General features: G+C 45.8%; 1 protein-coding gene across 1 annotated transcript in view; it reads left to right on the forward strand.

Annotated features, from left to right (window-relative positions):
• PIWIL1 (piwi like RNA-mediated gene silencing 1) overlaps positions 1 to 21,627 on the forward strand; it is a 58,379-nt gene that overhangs the window by 28,141 nt on the left and 8,611 nt on the right. Inside the window, exons 9-17 of the mRNA XM_007955027.1 lie at positions 10,451 to 10,577; positions 10,839 to 10,956; positions 11,425 to 11,539; positions 12,875 to 13,062; positions 13,458 to 13,530; positions 17,541 to 17,741; positions 17,843 to 17,946; positions 19,250 to 19,320; positions 19,472 to 19,625. Of these exons, the coding sequence (XP_007953218.1) occupies positions 10,451 to 10,577; positions 10,839 to 10,956; positions 11,425 to 11,539; positions 12,875 to 13,062; positions 13,458 to 13,530; positions 17,541 to 17,741; positions 17,843 to 17,946; positions 19,250 to 19,320; positions 19,472 to 19,625 (1,151 nt within the window). The remainder of the gene's footprint in view (positions 1 to 10,450; positions 10,578 to 10,838; positions 10,957 to 11,424; positions 11,540 to 12,874; positions 13,063 to 13,457; positions 13,531 to 17,540; positions 17,742 to 17,842; positions 17,947 to 19,249; positions 19,321 to 19,471; positions 19,626 to 21,627) is intronic.

Here is a 21,627-nt window from a genome sequence, read left to right on the forward strand (position 1 = left end):
TTCTATCTTGCAATTGTCTTGACTTCTTCACCATTTAGAAGTTCTGTAACTACACTATTCCCTCTTTTTGGTTTGTAGTTGTCCTCATTTGCCAATTGATGTCTCTGGTTCCTGTTTATAATCTTGTAAGCTTATTTTACTTTGGATACTTCCATAGCTGGGTTAGTTTCTGGGTTATGCTATCATGTGTATTAATGGTCAGTGATGATTGTTGGCTGTTGTTACTTCTCTGTCCAAAGGGCTCCCATTAGCATCTCTTGTAAGGTTGGTCTGGTTTTAATGAATTCCCTTAATTTCTACGTATTTGGAAATATCCTAATTTCTGCATCATATTTGAGGGACAGTTTTGCTGGATATGTAATTCTTGGTTTGAAATTTTTTTCTCTTTCAGGGTTTTATTTATACCATCCCATTGCCTTCTTGCCTGCATGGTTTCTGCTGAGAAATCAGAGCTTAGTCTTATTGCTTGCCCTTTGTAGGTAACTTTTCATTTTTCCCGTGCTGCTGTCAGGATTCTTTCTTTGTGTTTGGTTTTGGTGAGTTTGATGATGCTACGTCTTGATGATTTTCTTTTGGGGTCTATCCTGTTTGGGGTTTGGTTCATTGGACATCCTAAATGGATATATTCTCATCTTTCATCATGTCAGGGAAGTTCTCTTCCAACAAATCTTGGACAATTTTCTCAGTGGTTTTATTTTTCTCTTCCTGTTCTGGAATTCTGATTACACATAAGTATTCCTTTTGATGGTATCCCACATGAACCTTAGGCTTTCTTTATTTTGTTGTGATCTTTTTTCTGATTGATCCCTTTCCAATTACTGATCAGGTATTCAGGTATTTATCTTCCGTCTCGTTCATTCTGTCTTCCATTGATTCAATTCTACTCCTTTTCCCTTTCAATGTGTTGTCTATTTCTGAAAATTTAGTATTAATCTTCTGGATTTCTCTCTGTCTATTTTGTATCATTTCTGATCTTTCATTTCTTTTGTCATTTTGTCCTTATATTTTCTTCCAAAATTGTTCTAGGGTGTTTTTTTTTTTCCCCATTTTTCCTTAATTTTGTCAGTGTTTTTCTTGATCTGTCTCTCAATCCATTGAAGGTACCTAAGTATAATTCTTTTGAATTCCTTATCAGGGAGTTCCAGTGCTGTGTCTTCCTCAGGGATGTGTTCTAGGTCTGTATCCTGGTCCTTTGTTTCTACCACTTTGTCTTGCTTCTTTGTGTGGACTGTGCTTGTTGTCTCTGAGATATTGTGAGTTTGTTGTATTTATACTTAATTGGTGATTGTATGTTGGAGTGATTCACCCAAGATTTTCGGTTTTTGTTTTGTTTTAATGTATCTGAGTAAGCAGGGTACTGTGCTCCTCTATTCACTAGTTGGCAGCACTTATGCACTCACCACCTGTCTCCTGGTGTTTGTCATAGAGAATGAGAGTGGCTGCACAGATCTCTGTTAATTGTTTGTGAAGAGCAGTTAAGGGTGAGTCAGGCTCTTATTATTGGTGGTTGTATGTTGTTGGCCAGTTGATATGGAAGGGTGGCTCTCAGTGAATGGAAGTGCAGGTGTGGTTGGGTCATATGGGCACAGTTGCTGTCTCCCATTCAGTTAGACAAAAGCAACAATCTAAAAAAAACATCAAAAAAGTAAAAGAGGACAAAAAATACACACCATATAAACACACAGGAACCAAGGGGCGGGGGAGAAAAAGAAGAGACAATTAACGAGAGAAAATATTTAAAGAAATACTTTAAAAACCCAAAAGAAATATGAATAGAAAAAGGAGGGGACCCCCAATATCTGGGGAGAGGAGAATAAGAGAAAAGAGATAGACTAGAAGAATAATGAAGAAAAAAATGGGAAAAAGGAAAACAAGGAATGAGGAGAACCACAAGAAAGAAAAAAATGGGAACCAGGAAAAGGGAAGAGAGAAAAAGCTGAAAACTATAACCTGGGAAGGGAAGAAGAAAGAATAATAATAACCCAAATTCACTTTCCAAGGGTCGTTTCTGACTCACAGAAACCCCTCCTTGGGCTTCTGAGGTGGTATCTCTATGGAAGTAGATTGCCCAATCTTCCTTCCAAGGAGTGGCTGGTGGGTTTGAATTGCCAACCTTCTGGTTAGCAGTCAAATGCCTTGGGTGCTGTGCCACCCGAGCTCCATAAAAGGATGAAAAATAATAGCAATAATATTAAAATAGACAACAGCAATCTAAAAACATCTAGGGGAGGCAGGGCACCCAGGCTCTGTCAGAGCACACCGACTGGAATGGAATTCCTACCAGCCCAGAAGGTGGGTGAGAGTGAGGGATGGCCACACCTCTGTTCACCAAGGGACTGTGGGGTATAAGAGTAACAAGGGGAATGTCACAGCTTTCCAGTCTTCAGTGTCCAGTGTGTCCTTGCGGTTCCTGGCAAGTGGAGCCTATTCTTAGGTCCCTGGAATTTGAAAGAACGCTGTCACTTTAAATATCCAAAATGGTTGAACCACTTGTAAACATTCAAAATGGCTGCCAGACAACCAGAAGTTCACGTCTTAGCCCTTCTCTCATTTTGCTGCTTCCCCTTTTATTCACCAGCCCCCAGCGTAATCCTCTGTGCAGCCCCTGGCTAACAGAGCCAATTTTTAGATTAATTCTTAGGTCCTAACGCCATTTGACAATATCCAAGCTATCTGTGCCATCAGGATCACTACAGTGTAGTCAGTTACATAGTGTGGCTTCTCTAGCCATAAGTCTTTGTAAACCCCATGGTGGAATTTGCTTCAAGCAACTGAGTAGCTCCTGATTGTTAAAGTTATCCACCTGGGGTATTTCTGTTGGGTGCAGCGTGAAGTAATTTCCTGGGAAGTTTGCTCTCTCTCAGGTTATAGAATTCTGATGTTGGGATTGGTTAGTGGTCACTCTGCCAGGCTCGAAAGGAGCACTTCTAGAGGCAAAAGAAGTCTCTCTGACTGCTGGCTTAGAAGGATGTGGTGCTGAGAGAAACGTGCTCCTGAGAGACATGTGCTACTGAGAGACACGCGCTGCTGAGAAAGAGACACGCACTGCTGGGAGAAAGATTGTTGGCTGAGAGAGGGAGGGCTGAGAGAGACTGAACGTTGTTCCTGAACTTGAATTGTAGCCTGTGCTTCCCCTATAATCTGTGAATTCTGTGTGGCCACTGCAGCCAATTATCGAACCCAGCAGAGAGGTGGTGGGTACTGTGGGAGGAACGGTTGGTGTCAGGGTTGGTGAAAGGGCTGGAGGGAGGCAGCATGTCTCACCTCGCAGGAATAGGCCTTGGGCTACTGATGGTGATTCTGTCTTCCTCTTCTGGGGTTAGAGGAGGTCAGAATATGAGGCCTCCTTGCCCCTTTGGCAATCACTGACAGACTGTAGCTCCATGTGTCTCCTTTTTTAGTGTTTTCATTCAGGTTCTTCTCTTAGTTGGGAGTTTAGTCCACTTCTGTATCCTTCCTTTCAAAGCTCAGGGCTCCAGGATTATCTTCTGTATCTTTGTTAATTGGTTCCCCTTTTCTTTGTTGAAAAAGGCCTGTGTAGTTTGTCTGCCTGTTCTGCCATCTTACCAGAACTCCTCCATGATAGTCTATTTATGCCATAAATTAGAAGCCCAAAGTTTGTCTCTGATAAACTTTATATTTTTGGATTTTACATTTAGGTCTTTGATCCATCTTGAGTTAGTTTTTTGTATGATGTGAGATACACATCTTGTTTCATTTTCCTGCAAATAGATATCCAATTTTGCCAGCACCATTTGTTAAAGAGACTTACTCTTCCCCTTTAAATGGGTTTTGGTCCTTTGTCAAAGATCAGCTGCCCATAGGTGGGTGGATGGATCTGTTTCTGGATTCTCAATTCTGTTTCATGGTCTGTGTGTCTGTCATTATACCAATATCAGGCTGTTTTGACGACTGTGGCTGTATAGTAGGTTTTGAGGTCAGGGAGTGTGCAACCTCCTACTTAGTTTTTCTTCTTCAGCAATGCTTTGCTTATCTGAGCTCTTCCTTTCCATATAAAATTAGTGATAGATTTTTCCATGTGCTTAAAGAATGTTGATGGAATTTGTGTTGAGATTGCATTAAATCTATAGATTGCTTTGAATAGTATTGACATTTTCACAATGTTCAATTTTCCTGTCCATGAGCATGGCATTTTCTTCTGTGTATGTGGGTCTCATAGTTTCTTGTAGGAGTGTTTTGTAGTTTTCTTTGTGCAGGTCTTTTGTGTCCCTGGTAAGATTTATTCCTAAATATTTTATCTTCTTGGTAGCTGTTGTAAATGGTATTGATTTCCTTATTTCCTTTTCAGAGATCTCTTTGCTACTGTAGAGGAATCCAACTGATTTTTGGATGTTGATCTTGTATCCTGCCATTTACTGCATAGTTCAATTAATTCCAGCAGTATTCTTGCTGAGTCTCTTGGTTTTTCTAAGTATAGGATCATATTACCTGCAAATAGAGATAGTTTTACTACTTCTTGGCCAATTTGGATGCTTTTTATTTCTCTTTCTTGCCTTATTGCCCTTGCTAGGACTTCAAATACAATGTTGAATAGGAGTGGTAATAGTGAGCATCCTTGTCTGGTTCTCATCTGTAAGGGGAATGCTTTCAGTCTCTCTCCATTGAGAATAATGTTGCCTGTTGGTTTTGCATATATGCCCTTTATTATGTTGAGGAATTCCCCTTCTATTCCTATTTTTCTAAGTTTTTATCAGGAATGGGTGTTGGATTTTATCAAATGCCTCTTCTGTATCAATTGATATGATCATGTTTTCTTTTCCTTTATTTACTTATGTGATGGATTACATTGATTGTTTTCCTAATATTGAGCCATCCTTGCATACCTGGTACATCCCACTTGGTAATGATATTTATACATACATATACACACACACACACACACACATACATATATACATATACATATGTGTATATATATATATGTATATTTGTATATATGTATATATGTGTATGTATATGTATGTATAATGTTAGAATTCTGTTGGATAGGGTTTTGTTGAGAATTTTTGAATCTATATTCATGAGGGATATTGATCTATAATTTTCTTTTTTAGTGGTGTCTTTGCCTGGCTTTGGAATTGAGTTATGCTTTCTTCATAGAATGATTTTGAAAGTACTCCACCCTTTTCCATGCTCTGGAATAGTTTGTGTAGCATTTATGTCAGCTCTTCTCTGAAGGTTTGGTAGATTCTCCAGTAAAGCTATGTGGGCCAGGACTTTTTTTGAGGGGGGTAATTTTTATTAAATGTTCAATTTCTTTTATTATGGATCTGCTCAAATATTGTACCTCAGTCTATGTTACTTTAGGTAGGCAGTGTGTTTCTAGAAATGTGTCCATTTCTTCTGTTGTTGTTGTTGTTATGTGCCGTCGAGTCGGCCCCGACTCATAGCGACCCCTCCTTGGGTTTCCGAGGCAGTATCACTACGGAAGTAGGATTGCCCAACCTTCCTTCCGAGGAGTGGCTGGTGGGTTTGAACCGCCAGCCGTCTGGTTAGCAGGCAAGTGTCTTAGCCACTATGCTACCAGAGCTCCCTCCATTTCTTCTAGGTTTTCAAATTTATTGATGTATGTGTGTGTGGGGGTGGAACCTCACTGTCATAGAGTCAATTCTGACTCATAGCAACCCCCCCTGCGTTTCCAAGGTGGTAAATCTTTACGGAAGCAGATTGTCCCAGTCTTCCTTCCATGGAATGGCTGGTGGGTTTGAACCACCAGCCCTCTGGTTAGCGGTCAAATGTCTTAGGCACTGCACCGCTAGAGCTCCTTTGTTGGTGTATAGTTCTTCATAATGTTCTGTTAACCTTTTTATTTCTGTTGTAATGTCACTCATTTTATTTCTTATTTGTGTTTTTTGCATCATCATCTTTTCTTTGTTAATTTGGCCCAGTGATTTGTCGATTTTATTAATCCTTGAAAAGAACCAACTTCTGTTGATTCTTCCTGTTATCTTTGTTTTCTGTTTCATTTTCTACTCTAATCTTTATTATTTCCCTTCTGCTGATTGAAGACTTTTTTTGCTGCTCTTTTTCCATTGGTTGGAATTGTTGTAGGATTAAGGTGCTGATTTTGGCTCCTCCTCCCATTTTGCTGTGTACATCGACTGCTATATATGGCCTCGCAGCCCTGCTTTAGCTGTGTCCCAAAAGTTGGGTATGTTTTTCATTTTCGTTTGAGTCTAAATTTTTTTTTTATTTTGTTTTTTGAAAAATATCCAGTGATTTTTTTAAGCAGGATGTATTTTTTTTTTTTCCATGTTCTTCCTGTTACTGATTTCTAATTTTATAGCATTGTGATCCAAGAAGATAGTTTGTATTATTTGGATGTTTTTTAAATTATTGAGGTTGCTTTGTGGCCTCACATACGGTCTATTCTGGAGACATGATCCGTGTGTGCTGGAAAAGAACCTACTGAGTTGTTTTTTGGTGGAAAGTCCTGTATAAGTCTGTGAGATCAAGTTGGTTTATTGCATTGTTTGGACTTCTGTGTCTTTTTAAAGTTTCTTTTTAGTTGTTCTGTCTTTCATCATAAATGGTGTGCAGAAGTCTCCTACTATTATTGTGGAGTTGTCTATTTCTCATTTAATTTTGTTCAAGTTTTTTAAAAATGTGTTTTGGAACACTTTCACTGGATACATAGAGAGTTATTGTGACTGTGTCCTCTTGTAATCATTGTATAATGTCCTTTTTTGTCTCTTAGGCTGGTTTTGCCTTAAAGTCTATTTTATCAAATTAATATTGCTACTCCCATTCTTTTTTGATTGCCATTTGCTTGATACATCTAATACAACCTGTGATTTTTAGCCTGTTTTTGTCTGTGTCTAAGTTGTGTCTCTTATAGGCACCATATTGATGTAGCCTGTTTTCTTACCCATTCTGCCACTGTCTGTCTCTTGACTAGTGCATTCAGTCCATTTACATGTAATTATCAGTACTCAAACGCTTGTTGCCATTGAGTTGATTCTGACTCATAGCGACCCCCATTGGGTTTCCGAAGTTGTACATCTTTTCAGAGGTAGATTGCCCCATCTTCCTCCCACAGAGCATCTGGTAGGTTTGAACCACTGACCTTCTGGTTAACAGTCAAATGCCTTCCCAACTATACTATACCACCAGAGCTCCTTAATTATCAATACATATGATATCATTTTGTAGTGGGGTATTTCTTGTGTTGTGGTGATAATTTCTTTATTTCTTATATTTTTCTGTGCTAAGTTATTTTTGTTTATGTATTATTTCTTTATTTCCTTAACTGCTGTTGATTTTGTGTTTACTGACACTTGGTGATTATTTTGGCAAAAAGGTTTCTTAATTTTCTTTGTGGTTACCCTGAAATGAGCTCTGGTGGTGCAGTGCGTAAGACATTTGACTGCTAACCAGAAGGCTGGCGGTTCAAACCCACCAGCCACTCCTTAGAAGGAAGGTTGGGCAGTCTGCTTCCTGCCTTGGAAATCCAAGGAGGGGTTGCTATGAGTCAGATCTGGCTTGACGGCAGTGAGTTTGGTTTTTGGTATCATAAATTTTAAACAGTCTGTTCTACTTTGATATCTCCTTAACTTGTTCTCCATCTAGAAGTTCTATAACTTCAACATTTATTCCCTTTCTTTGTTGTTGTTTTGAAGTTGTCATTTACAGATTCATATCTCTGGTTTCTTGTTTTCAGATGTGTAGTTATATTTTATTTTTGAAACCTTTTTTTAATCTAGGTTGGTTTCTGGGGGTGTTGTTGTGTGTCTTGATCTCAGGTTGCTGTCTGCCATTGTTGGTTCTCTGTCCAGAGGCCTCCCTTTTGCATTTCTTGTAAGATGTGTCCATTTTTTACAAATTCCCTTAATTTCTGTGCGACTGGAAATGACCTAATTTAACCACTGTATTTGAGGGATAGTTTTGCTGGTTGTATAATTCTTGCTTCGCAGTTTTTTCCTTCAGGGTTTCATATACATCATCCCATTGCTTTCTTGTCTGTATGGTTTCTTCTGAAAAATCAGAGCTCAGTCTTATTGGTTCTCCTTTGTAGGTGACTTCGTTTATCCTAGCTGCTCTAAGGATTCTTTCTTTGTCATTGGTTTTGGAAAGTTAGATTATGATATATGTGTCTTGGTGATTTTCTTCTGAGCCACTCCTCGGAAGGAAAGTTGGGCAATCCTACTTCTGTAGTGCTACTGCCTCAGAAACCCAAGGAGGGGTCGCTATGAGTCGGATTTGACTCGACGACACATAACAACAACAACATACTATTTGGGGTTCATTGAGCTTCTTGATTCTCATCTCTCATGATATTAGGGATGTTTTCTGCCAGCAAATCTTCTAAAATTTTCTCCTTGCTTCCTTTGGGCTCCTCCTGTTCTGGAGTTCTGGTCATCTGTAATTTATTTTTTTTTTAATGGTGTCCAGTATAATTTATAGGTTTTGTTCATTTCCTTTCTCTGGTTGTTTGTGTAACAGATTAGTTAACAAATCCTATCTTTCATTGATTCAGTTCTATGCCTTTGTCCTTCCAGTCATTAACCTATTTTTGGATTGTTAGTGTTAATCTGGATTTCTAGTTGGTATTTTTGTGTGGTTTCTAATTGTTTTGTTCTTGTATTATCTTCCTGAATTCTTCTAGAGTCTTGCCAGTGTTTTCCTTGATTCTGTTTGTGGTTTTCCTGGTCTCTTGGAAGGCCCTATTATGTTAGTCTTTAGGTATCATCAGGTCGTTCCATGACCATTTCTTCCTCAGGGAGGTTTCCTGGTTCTCTGTTTTTGGTCGCTTGCTAGACCTGTCTTGTCCTGCTTCTTTGTTGATTTGCTATTGTCTACTGTTTCTGAGGCATTGAGGTGTTATCATATTTATGTATAATCGTATGTTTGCTGTGTGCTCATTTTTTGTTCTGTTCTGTTTTGATGTATCCAGGCAGGTAGGATGGGCAAGCTAGTCTGCTTGCTGGTCTGCCTGCACTGGAGCACTCACACCTGTCTCCAGATGGCTGGGGTGGTGGCTAGGTGTGTGATCCTGGGACTCTGTTTGCTGGTCTTTCAGGGTGGCTGTGGATGAGTAAGGTCGCTGTTGGTCCAGTGGCACAGGAGCAGGCGGTGGCACTGAGTAGCTGGGGTGGTGAGTGTGGCTAGCTAGTCACTGCCTCCTGCCAGGTGTAGTAGGGGTGAGTGCCAGGAGGTATATACACAGTCAAGCTGCTGCCGCCTCTCACACAGTAGGAGGCTGTGAGTGGCCGGCCGGCTTACATGCTCACTGGTGGCCCCATGTGGCTGATGAGGAGGAGCAAGTGGCGGGCAGGGGATGGGAGCAGCAGGTGGGTGCGTGTGGGGTCCTGCTACAGGTGCCTCTTGCCGGGCAGGGGCAGCAGTGAGGGAGGAGCTTACTGCGTTGGCAGGTGGGAGAGTGGCAAACATTGTGCTAGAGCAGCTGCCATTGCTGCGCTGTGTTGGTGGAAGGAGAACAGGGCAAGGAGCTGGTGCTGTCCCCAAGGGGCCATATGGCAGAGGAGGGCAGGGGCTGGTGGGCTTGGGAGGGGCCTTGTCCCTCAATCCCCAGTGGTTGGGGCTGAAGGTCTGGGGCTGGGGTCTATGCCATTAATCACCAGGAGGCTGGGGGACAGGGAAGTGCTCTCCTCTGTCACGGGTAAGGGCAACTAGCATCTTCCTGTTGGATGCAGCCAGCAAGCAGGACCTGACTTCACTCCAGGTGTCTACAGTCACTGCACAGAGCCCTGTTGGGAATTCTGTGAAGTTGTCTTGTGTGCTCCTCACTCAGGCTTACTGCTGTCTTTATCTTACGATGCCCACACTGCGCTGGGCCAGCCAGCAGGGTCCCTCTGCTCCGTGTCTTCTCGTTGACTGTTGTCAGTCCATTTCTTCTTGCAGTCACTGGCAGTGCAGTTCTTTATACGTTCATCTGGTGCTCAGGGCGCCAGGCTTGTCTGCTGCATCTCTTTCACTTAGTTTCTCCAGTCTTTGCTGCAGAGGGAGAGTGTCATGTGTCTGACTGAGCCATCATTTTGGCCAGCAGTCCTTACCTTATTTCACACAGTACTCGCATATGGGGAATCTGAGAGGGGTATTTTCATATTCCTTTATTGACATTTGGCTTTCTGAAAATGTCAGGATATTATAAAAAGTACTTCCTAATTGAAAATGCCCTGGATGTGGAAAGCTCTCCTGTGTCGTCTGCTAGTAAGTGAGTACTCACTGTTGTGTGAGTGATTTTAGAGGAATATATGAGGCTGTGGAGGACTGCTGCTAAACCCAAAAAGAAAAATGAAACAAAGAGAACCATTGACAGTCAAGACAACCTGTTTAAGGGGCAATAATAGTATGGTTTCAACTTAAAGCTGATAGCAGTGTAGTTCTTGCTTTGATTCTTAATTAAAAACACTGACATGTTATGGAAGGCCTTTGCTATGAATGGTGGCACCTTTCTCCCCTTGAATAGCAATATAACCAAGAAATCACCGACCTGAAACAACCGGTGTTGGTCAGTCAGCCTAAGAGGAGGAGAGGCCCTGGGGGCTCATTACCAGGACCTGCCATGCTAATTCCTGAGCTCTGCTACCTAACAGGTATCGTGACTTGTGTGGGAGGACTGTTAGCCCATCCTGCCCACTGTGGGCCTGTGTGTGTGAGGAGTGACACCCCTGGACTGTTAGCCCATCCTGCCCTGGCAGACAGTGCCATACTTCCCCTCTCCACACTTCCCCCCAAAAAAACCTTAAAACTGCTGCATCTCCCTGGAATTGGTTATCACTCATCACCCCCTTATAGCCTGAGTCTTACTAAACTTGACTCATTTCTTTAATGTGTGCCTTGATGTTTATTTAAAGGTCTAACTGATAAAATGCGGAATGATTTTAACGTGATGAAAGACCTGGCTGTTCACACCCGATTAACTCCAGAGCAAAGGCAGCGGGAAGTGGGAAGGCTCATTGATTATATTCATAAGTAAGTTGTCTCTGTGTCCTGGGGTTTGGCTGTTGTTTTCTGTAGCACAGGGAGGAGGTTCTTCTCTGGAGGAGGGATGGAAAGTGCTGGGTGGGTTTGTGCCTCGTGTTCCCCAGTGAGGCCGCCATGTGTCGGGGAATAGTAATGAGAGACTGTGCAATCCCTGGCCTTGTCATTCTCTCCCTAGAAAAAAGGTCACGGAACAGAAAAGGAGTGCTCTCAGACCAGCCTTTTCTGCCTTTCTTATATTGAGGGACTCACTTTGGAGGGCTGGACATCAGAGCTTTACATTAAAGCTGCCGGGGAGTGGGGGGAGCATAGCTGTGACGGGAGGAAGGTGGGTGTGCGCACGTGCTGCCGACATTCTCCCTCGGGTCTCCAGACCAAGAGGAGCTCAGGAGGGCTTTGTGCACGGGGTGGCTCTCTGTTTCTTAAGTTGAGTGGTGTGTGAATATGTTGACTTTACAGAGATGACAATGTCCAGAGGGAGCTTCGAGATTGGGGTTTGAGCTTTGACTCCAACTTACTGTCCTTCTCAGGAAGAATTCTGCAGACAGAAAAGATTCACCAAGGTGGAAAAACAGTAAGCCATTTTTAAAGTTGTCAAGTGAGATTCAGGTCAGATTGCCCTAAAGCAAGTGGGAGTTGCCTGGTTGCATGTCAGCATGGTCTCTTCCCCACCCTTCCTCCCTCACTGCCTCTACTGTCCCTTGGCAAATGGGAGCAACCCATGGTTTCAGAAATGGTTGACTCCGGTAGGGGCTCTGTGGAAGCACTGAGAATATGCAGCCTGCAGCCTGGTCCTCAAACCATCTGCAAGACTTAGCTGGAAGCTGGCTTAATCATGGTGCGATAACCAGACTTACCAACATTGAAGAGCAGAGGAATTCTGACTGGCTGATTGGCTTGGTCATTTGTCTGCTGCTGATATGAACAACTCTCAATTTATTTGGCTTCCTTTTTGCCTGGACCGTTCGTTTGTAGAGAAACATTATATACCATGCTGCCTTTTATAGTTTATCTTCAGAAAAGGAAAAGCAAGGATGCTAAAAATAACTCTTATGTAATCGAAGGTATTGTCAAGTGGCAAGAACTGACTTTTTTATGGAAAACTATGCTCTTCTGCTCTCTAAGTGTTCTAGGAATACTGTCTACTCACATGACTGATTTAGGGGCGGTGGCTCTGTGAGCCCCCATCAAGACAGTAAAGCCTGCCACCCTGTGTGAGCATGGCTGGGAGGTGGTAGGGCGTGGGAGATCACCAGGCTCACTCCTGGGTGGCATATCGGCACACTGGTGTGCTCTGAATTCTTGTTGGTGTTCTGCCTTGCTGTCACATGTCTCCACTAGCTCACTGTCATATCTGCCACCTCAGTCAAGTTGCCTAATTCCCAAAGCCTTGCTTATTTTTTCTCTCTTTATCACGAAGCAAAGGAGCTCTGGTAGCATAGTGCATAAGGCATTTGGCTGCTAACCAGAAGGTCAGCAGTTCAAACCCAGCAGCCACTCTGCAGAAGAAAGATGGAGCGATCTACTTCTGTAAAGATTTACAGCCTTGAAAACCCCAATGGGGTCACTGTGAGTCGGAACCGGCATGGTGGTGGTGAGTTTTTTGTTTTTGTTGGTTGTCATGAGGCAAAGACCTATCGTTGTGGCTTACAACAAGTCAAGCCCTAAGAAAGTGCCTGTCACAGTGAACATTCATGTGGGAGCTGTGACCATGATTGTAATTTAACTGACATTGCATCATCCTGTGAGCACATTTCTTTATTTTTCTTTTTGCCCCTCAGAGGGCATTTTGTCTGTTACTGTAACCTATGCTAAGGTTGAAAACATGCCTTGGTGGAATTCTCAAAGATACCCAGCTTTCACTGAGAGCTTACAGTGGAATTTACAGGGTCTCTGCCCTTTGTTCTAGTTTGACTACAACCCACAGTTTGCAGACTGGTCCAAAGAGACAAGAGGTGCCCCGCTCATTAGTGTCAAGCCGCTGGACAACTGGCTGTTGGTCTATACACGAAGGAATTACGAAGCAGCCAATTCATTGATACAAAACCTATTTAAAGTCACGCCAGCCATGGGCATACAGATGAAGAAAGCAGTCATGTAAGCTTGCCAAGCCCTTGTGCTCTGCATGTTGACTGGGCCGTCTGCAGGGTGGGGGACTCTGTGAGGGCATCATTCTGAAAAGAGTAGAAGATACCCTTACAGGTCTGATCGGCTCCCCGTAATGTGGGTGTGCAGAAACTGTTTTTAATAAATCTGAGTGTGTGTATGTGGGGAGGAGGGCATGTGGGGCTGCTTCCACACACACGTCCTTGAAACCACACTGCTGCTGGTGTGGTGGTAGAAGCAACCTTCTGCCTCCGTGGCGATTCTCAGTGTTTGATTTGTCTTTCGGACAGAGGTATTCGTGTACCCCAGTCTGTAGAGGGTTGTGTATGCATGCCCTGTTGGTGTGACTTTTCTGAGTGTTGGATTTTGTCTTTTTTACCTTCCAGGATTGAAGTGGACGATAGAACTGAGGCCTATTTACGAGTCTTACAGCAGAAAGTTACGTCAGATACCCAGATAGTAAGTGGCTAATTGATTTGTTACCGTTATGACCATAGATTTGGCTCCTCCTCAGGGTGACCCTGTCTCCTGGTTCCCTAGTGCCACTCTGACAGGAATATACCACAAATGGGATGGCTTGAGTAAACAGGAGTTTATTCTCTTACAGTTTAGAGTCTTAAGTCTGAGTTCAAAGTGCCAGGCTCTAGGGGCTGGGTGAAAGCCACTCAACCTTGGGGTCCAGCTCTGCCTCCTGCTCCTGGCCCACTGGAGCTAGAGGCTTCTCTTAACTTAGACAGCTGCTGGCTGAGGTGGACAAACCCAAGGTTGACAAGTAAAAAGGCACAGCCCCGTTGTTACCAAACCACACAGCAGGCCATTCATTCAAGTCCATTGTAAGTCCCCAGGTTGGCAGAGCATGGCAGGCTGCTGAACAACGACATGGCTACATGCAGGGTTCAAGCGTGCCATAAGCTAGAGACCATTATTCCCAAGGCTTCTCCTTATATACAGGAAGTAGACCATATCCCAAAGGCAGCTACTCAGATGCTTGTGGTAGATCCCACCATGGAGCTGATTGCCAGTCTCATCATAAGGAATAACTACCACCAGCTGCCCATCCACTCCACCAGGCCCAGCCAACTTGACACACAAATATAACTACCACACCCTGTGTGTAACAGGAGGGAACAGTGCCCAGCCTGACGCTATCTTCTGCTATCATAACAGATAGGTAAGCAGTTTTCACTGAAAGAGTTGTTCTAAAGGGGCATTTGTAAATCGTAGAGCTGAGTTCACTTTCTAACTGTTACAGTTTCCCAGACTAGCCATAGATACGTTCATCCATACAGTGAACCTCTGAAAGATGGACCAGGAAAGCACAGCCTTGTGTTTCTGGGCCTGTGACTTTCCTGCCTTTGACAGAGTGCTGTCTTACCATTTTCCTGTTGCTCGTTTTAGGGAGAAATACTGATTTTTTCCTTCTCTGAGAGATGTCTGCCTTACACCGGTCCCAGCTCTCACATGTTTTACTGTATATATTTTACCTCCATAAGTAGCTAAATTAATGCTAGCTTTAGGTGTGTTTTGGGAAGCTGTTACTGTGCACTGCAACAGGTGAGAAGAGGTGGAGAGAAAGCCATCACAGCTGTTCATTCTGGACCAAAGGTTTTAATTAATCAGCATTCATCACACCACTTTGTTCATTATGTAGCTTTACTCTCCACAATTTGGGGGTGGGGAATGGGACACAGAAGTACACGTCAGCTCTCAGTTACACACTCCCTGGGGGGTCTGGTGGAAGTGTGAGCCCACGGTTACTCAGTGCCCGGGGATCCAATGGCAGCATCAGCGCACAGTTACTCAGTGCTCAGGGATCTGATGTGAGTGTTGGCCCTCTGTTACTCAGTGCATGGGGGATCTGATGTAATTGAACAAAAATGCCTGATTCACCATCAGTGACCAAGTCACCTTGAGACTTTAAAGTTGAGCTGGAGCTGCTGTCCTAAGGCATCCCCCCTCCTGTCCCCTCGAGTGTACTGTTGTTCGTTTGCCCCCATGCGATGAATGCATGCTGACCTGGGTAGGGGGATGGAGACGCGCAGTCCGAAGAGGTCTGTTCCTGTGTGGATTCTGATTGCCCAGTGTTGTTCTGGTGGAAGGTCTAGATGACTGGGAATTGGAGAGAGGACATTAGATTGTAGCAGCCAGTCACAATGGATGGTTCTGTGCACATTTGCTGAAATGTTAGGTCTTTAGGGCCAGTTCTTGGGTTTGGTTCTGTTTTCATCTGTAGACACATGCACTCAGAGTAAGCTCTGGCATTCAGTTACCTGGTCTATCTCTTGGCTCAGCCAATTCAATCACAGGCTTGTCTTCCTCCTCTCAGTGGTGGTAACAGCCTTGCCTCACACAGCTCCTGAAGGTAAAGGAGGTGTAAGGCCAGGTGCCATTCCCTGTCCCCGCCGTCCAGCAGTGGTCATGTGTGAGGCCGGGCCAGTACCAAGACAAGGGCATCTGCACAGCAGTCCTCCTGGTGTCAGTGAACACCTCTGCTTTACCTTGCATCAGGGCACGTTGTGGTTTTCCCCACGTGTCACCCCCTCTTCAGCCTACATGGGTGTCTAAGGTGACAGAGAGTGGCAGCCTTGTGCACCTGAGGAGCAGGGCCCTGCTTCTCTTGCCTGACACACCACATGGGTGGTAGACTCACTGGAGGAGAGCCTCGGTGCTGCCCAGGTCAGATCCCGTAGGAGACAGACAGACTGTCCTTGGCACTTGGATCTGCCTGACTTTGCATCGTGGCCTCAGACCCTGCTGCACAGCGGGGATTGAGGGGTGGAGGCTGGTCTGGGACCTGCCCTGAATTAAGGAGGATGCCCTCAGTGCTGAGGGTGTCAGGTAGCCTGTCCTGCCGTGCCCCTCAGTGCTCCTTACCTGCGGTGGGCGGTCTGTGTGTGCACGGCTGAGACCGCACAGAGTCCCTTTATTAAGGAGGATGCCCTCAGTGCTGAGGGTGTCAGGTGGCCTGTCCCTGCCGTGCTCCTTACCTGCGGTGGGTGGTCTGTGTGTGCACGGCTGAGACCGCACAGAGTCCCTTTATGGCCCTCCTCAGTCTGTCCGGTTTGAATATTCCACCTATTTTGTTGGGACCCTGATGATAACATCTTCAGAGCAGCTCAGCTGATCTTGTTCTTCCCAGAATCGGGCTCCCAAAAAAGCTCCAGTTGGTGGATGGTGCTCAGCCCACTGGTCTTGTCTGTGTCGTGTGGCCCACACTGTTGTGGCTGCCACAGAGGTCAGTCAGTTCCTACTGCTGCTTACACCTGTGGCATCACATTGACACCGACCTGCTGGGAGGGCATCTAAGTTGCTAGGTGGTGGCGGGACCAGTCGTGTGAGGGCAGTGCTGGGCGTGAGGGAAGCGTTGCCTGTGATGATGGCAGACGACAGAGAGACAGCGGGATGTGGAAAGGACACATAGGCCCCTGCTCACTGCCAGCACCACAGGACGCTGCCTCCTGCCTTTCCTGTGGACAGACTGAAAGTTCATTCCCCAAGTGTGCACTTGTGAGCATTACACACACAAGCACTCTGCAGACGGCAGCGAGGGTGGGGGGTGGAGGGCCTTGGAGGAGCTCCCCTGCATCCAGGGGTTGTCACCGTGAGCTCCTGGCAGGTCGTGCAGCAGACAGCGTTCAGGATAAAGACCATCTCTGCATTGCTTTCGCCCGAAAACTGTACTGGGTTCCTCCCCGGTCCCTGGGGAGCCCTCCACCCACAGGCGGGTACTGTATGTTGTTTGGCTTGACGGAGGCTCCCGTGGTGGGAAGCGATTTTGTTGAGGCTGTGGAAGAGAAGGTGAATGGGCCTCTGGGGATGACAGACTGTGAAGCTCTCAGGTGAACTATGTCACTGGGTTCAGCTCCACAGCCTTTTGTGGGGGGCCCTGGGATCTGCACAGGGGGTGTGTTTCGATCAAGCAGCTGTTCTGTCCCCCACGTTGTCCATCAGCTGCCTCAGAAAGCTCCTGGTCCGCTCAGAGTCACGCCAGAGCCTCTTGGGTTGAAAAGCCTTGCTGGCAGGGCTGGCTGGGAGCAGGTTGGCGCTGTGCTTCCAGGGGTGGCTCTTGGAGCAGGTTGCTGCTGAGTGCTTTGAGAAGTCAGAGCAGCCCCATCCAATCCTTCCCCTCGTCCCCCGGGATGTCCACTCCCTGTGCTTTGCTACATCTGCCTCTGAGCTGTTCCAGGCTGTTGGAGGGCACCTGTGACTACATGCTCACACCCAAACGGTGCTCTGTGGTGGTGTTCAGCATGATTTTTTTTCTCTGTTCTCATCTATCACCAAGTTGAACATAGTGAGCGGTATCTAAAAATTGTTCCCGTCATTCCAATTTGTTTGAATACTCGAACGACCGTGTTTGATGTTTGGACACACAGACGAGTTTGCTTTGCCCTCCTCCACCCCCTCCCCTGCCCCAAACTGAATCTCCATCTCATTTGTGGTAATGATGGCATGCTGCTTGTCTGCAGGTGGTCTGTCTGCTGTCCAGTAATCGCAAGGACAAGTATGATGCGATAAAGAAGTACTTGTGTACGGATTGCCCGACTCCAAGTCAGTGTGTGGTGGCCCGCACCTTAGGGAAGCAGCAGACAGTTATGGCCATTGCCACCAAGATCGCTCTCCAGATGAACTGCAAGATGGGCGGAGAGCTCTGGAGGGTGGACATGCCGGTAAGGGACTGTGTTAGAGGCACATTTCTATCAGGTTTCAAAGGATGGTTTATATGTCGTTGTGTTGGGTGGTTTCTAAAATGGCTGTCTTACCCTTTCAGCTAAAGCTGGCGATGATTGTGGGTATCGATTGTTACCACGATACCACAGCCGGACGGAGGTCAATAGCAGGATTTGTTGCCAGCATCAATGAGGGGATGACCCGGTGAGTGAGGTTTGGTTGTGAGGGCTAAGAACTGGGTCGACACTTGGGCTCAGCGGGAGAGGTAGCAGGCCAGGCAACTGTTGGATTGGAGGCAGGGGAACAGGTGGTGCAGACCACAGACATGGCCCCAAACCAGCAGAAGTAGATGCCAGCCACACAGGTAATTAAAAAACACATTAAGAAGAAAAACTGTTGAAGTTAACTTAGATACTGTCTTTAATTCAGAATACCCAAGTAGTATCATTTCAGCCATCAGAATTAATTGTGTTTTAGTCTTTCCATTTACAGTTTTCTAAGTCTTCACGTTCTGATGTGTATCTTACACACTTCCGTTGAGACAAGCCATGTCCACAGGTGACTAGTGGCTGTGTGTTAGACTGTGCATGCAGGTCTGTGTATGTTCATAAGGCAGCAGGGCTTGGTGGTCTTTCACTGGATTTGTTAGGCCTCACCCTGGGATGGGAGTAAGCATGTAGCATGCAAGGACTCTGTAAGCTGAAGAGATGCAAGACTGCTAGGGAGAAAGGCAAAAGATGGCCGTCAGGGACTGGTAGCTAAGGGCAGTACAAGGCACGGGAGTCATGCCAACTGTTTTTATCCTGCTGACTTTGCTCTCATCTCCCCAGACAAAACGTAGGGTGGCAAAGGACTGGCTGCCCTCCCTTCTTAAGTTTTCCGGAGGCTCTCCTGGTCGGTAGTAGTCAGACGCATTTCAGGTTATGTTTATTATGTGTGCCTTTTGTCAAATTCATCCCTAAAAACGTTTGTCTGCAGTTATTCTTGTGGACCACTGAAATGTAATTTCAGGTTACAAACTGACGTTTGTTTTGGAAAGCCGCTTCGTTCAGCAGGTGGAACTGCTCTCCATAGCCGCTCTGGGAACTGAGAGGCTTGCTGGCATTAGGAAGCTGTGTGACTGAGGGTGGACTCCTGTGTCAGCACCATAGGGGTGTCTCAGGGTCTTCCTCTTTTCGTAACATGAAGCCATGGCTGCAGGCGTGCCTTGTGTGCATTTGGGTGTCAGTTGGGAGCCCACACTGGGCAGCAGGTCTACATCATATTTCCTCCCCAGCAGACGGAATGCTCGTGCAGATCATAATAAAAGAAACTGTGGTCTGAGATGTGTGTGAGGGTCAACTGGATCCTGATACTTCTCTTGATAAGATTCTCTAGTGTGTGGAGGTGCCCAGTGTCTTTAAAGAAAGTCACAGAAGATCAGGAATTGCTAAGAGCCTGGTAATGATACCTCGAGAAAGTTCTATGTCATCGTCTTCCCTCCTGAGTCGAGCTTTTCTCTGGACAGCTGGTTCTCTCGGTGTGTGTTTCAAGACAGAGGACAAGAGTTGGTGGATGGGCTCAAGGTGTGCCTGCAAGGTGAGTGCTCTGTGGGGCTGGTGTGCTGCTCTGCACTGGGGGCCCCGGGAAGCCACCCTAGAGCGGGATGGCTGGAAGGTGGAATGGGGAGAAACGCAGCTTTCCTGTTCTCAGTGCTGATGCCTTTCAACCCTTCCTGGCTCCTCTTCAGCTGCTCTGCGGGCTTGGAACAGCTGCAATGAGTACATGCCAAGCCGGATTATTGTCTACCGGGACGGCGTAGGAGACGGCCAGCTGAAGACGCTGGTCAACTACGAAGTACCACAGTTTCTGGATTGCCTCAAATCTGTGGGTAGAGGTTACAAGTAAGCATGCAAATTGTAAACCATCCCCTTTTCACAAGGTTACACTTTTTTCTCTTTGAAGCTACTGTTCTCCAAGGGAAAGGTAAGTGAGCATCTAACCTTGGTGCACCGGGGCTTGAGGCGGTGGGTGGGGCGGGCACGTGTTCTTGGGGAGAGTTTAGGAAGAGGGGACCAAGGGCTGACAAGCCCAGGTGCTTGTAGGCTTGGGTCTGTGTGCCTTGTCCCCTGAACTGTTCTGGAAATGGGTTATCCCCACGGTTGGAGCAGCTGCTCTCTAACCAGTGCACGAGGAACGTATGTCCAGTCACCATGTGGCCTCCCCAGTGCTCGCTCACGCGCTAGCATACCTGAGCACCTGTGAGGGCCAGACGGTGTCTACTGTCCCCTCTCTGCCACAGATGCCCCTTAGTAGTGCCATCTCTCGCTGGCTGGCCGACTGGTGACGTTTCTTGGGAGCAGCAGATTGCAAGCAAGGGCCAGTGGGGCTGTTTGAATGAAAGGCTCAGTGTGTCCTGTCGTAGGGACGGGGGTTGGTTTTGAAGCATTCCTAGAAGACCCAGGGGCTGGCTTGTGGCTGTGGGCGTGTGCAAGCTTAAATGCTGCTGATTTTTGCCAGGCCGTTAGAGCCACCGTTGGGTATCATTATAGATGTTGGGCAGAATTGTGTTCTGAATGCCATTGGGTATCCTTGGGACTGGCTTTGATTTCTTATGGACCAACATCAAGAGCTTATCTTACACTCTTCATCGGGTCAAGCAATTGGAAGGTACTCCTAAGGTCATCTCTGGCCAAATTCTAACAGGCTCCCCAAATTGATGCCGTCGTAGACGTTCCCCGAGGTGAGGTCTGATGCCACAGAGTTGTCACAGCTCCAGTGAGAAGGCTGGTATACAGTGAGCATTTGGAACAGTGTTTTGGAAATGGGGGTTGGTGTTCCGTGGCCTCTTCTATCTTGCTGTTATATCTTCTTCCTGAAAGAATGATGTTGACCTCATTGTGTTTCATTGGGGGTTTATCAGCCCCATTCCGTGTCCCCTCTGATGTTGTGTTCTGTCTGGGAGCATGTGGCAGGAAGGTGGCAGGGCAGGTCTATGCACACTGCTTCTCCCTTCGTTTCTTCAGTGTTAAATCAGAGGGTTGACCCCAGCCTTTCCTTCATCTGTGAAAAGCAGGAACTAGTGACTTCAGCATATTGGTGATTTACCTTTCTGGTACCACTTCTGATAACTTCCTGTTAGGTTCATCTCCGTTTGTTCATCTAGAGATGAATCACGTGATGGTACAGAATTGGATCACCCCCAGGCATCTTGCTCCTGAGTTGTTCCTGAGTCTGAGCATTTTGCGTGCCAGCATTAAGTCCGCGCCAGGTTGCCATCACCATAGACCTCCTCTGAACCCAGCTCAGGAAGTGGCAGAGGCATTCCAGTGCACTTGCTGTGGCTTGGTTACTGTCCAGGACTGTTTACCTGGATAATAGTTGCCGTAATCTATGTGGGTAGACGTTGGTATTTCTGAAACCATCCTCCATTTATGGAGGACATCGTGTTCTACCCCGTCCCTATTCGATACCATGAAGAAGGGCAGCTGGGTTCATTGGTGAACAGAAGTCCAGTTGGTGTGGACCACCCACCCAACTCAATTCTTTTATTATTTATTATTTATTTTTTTATTGTGATTTGGGTGAAAATTTACAAAGCAAATTCACTTTCCATACAGCAGTTCACATACACTTTGTCTCGTGACATTGACCGTAATTTACCACAGTGTAACATCCCCCTTCCCACTTCCTCCCGACAGTTACCTCTTCCCTGTGTTCATCCCTCCATGCATTCCTGCCCCCTGAGCCATCTTCCTGTGCATAATAAGCAGCCTTCTTTCTCCCATGCTTGTTCTCTCCAAGGAGTGTACTTACCTCAGGTAAATAAATGTTCAACTCACTTGCCTGTTCTTTGTTTGGCTGGAAGCCACAGGCATGCGTTCAATTCCAGACCTGAAGGGCAGC

This window comes from Orycteropus afer, unplaced genomic scaffold (assembly GCF_000298275.1).
Source record: "Orycteropus afer afer isolate SDZICR_OR568_19922 unplaced genomic scaffold, OryAfe1.0 scaffold00489, whole genome shotgun sequence".
In the NCBI taxonomy this organism is placed as follows: Eukaryota; Metazoa; Chordata; class Mammalia; order Tubulidentata; family Orycteropodidae; genus Orycteropus; species Orycteropus afer.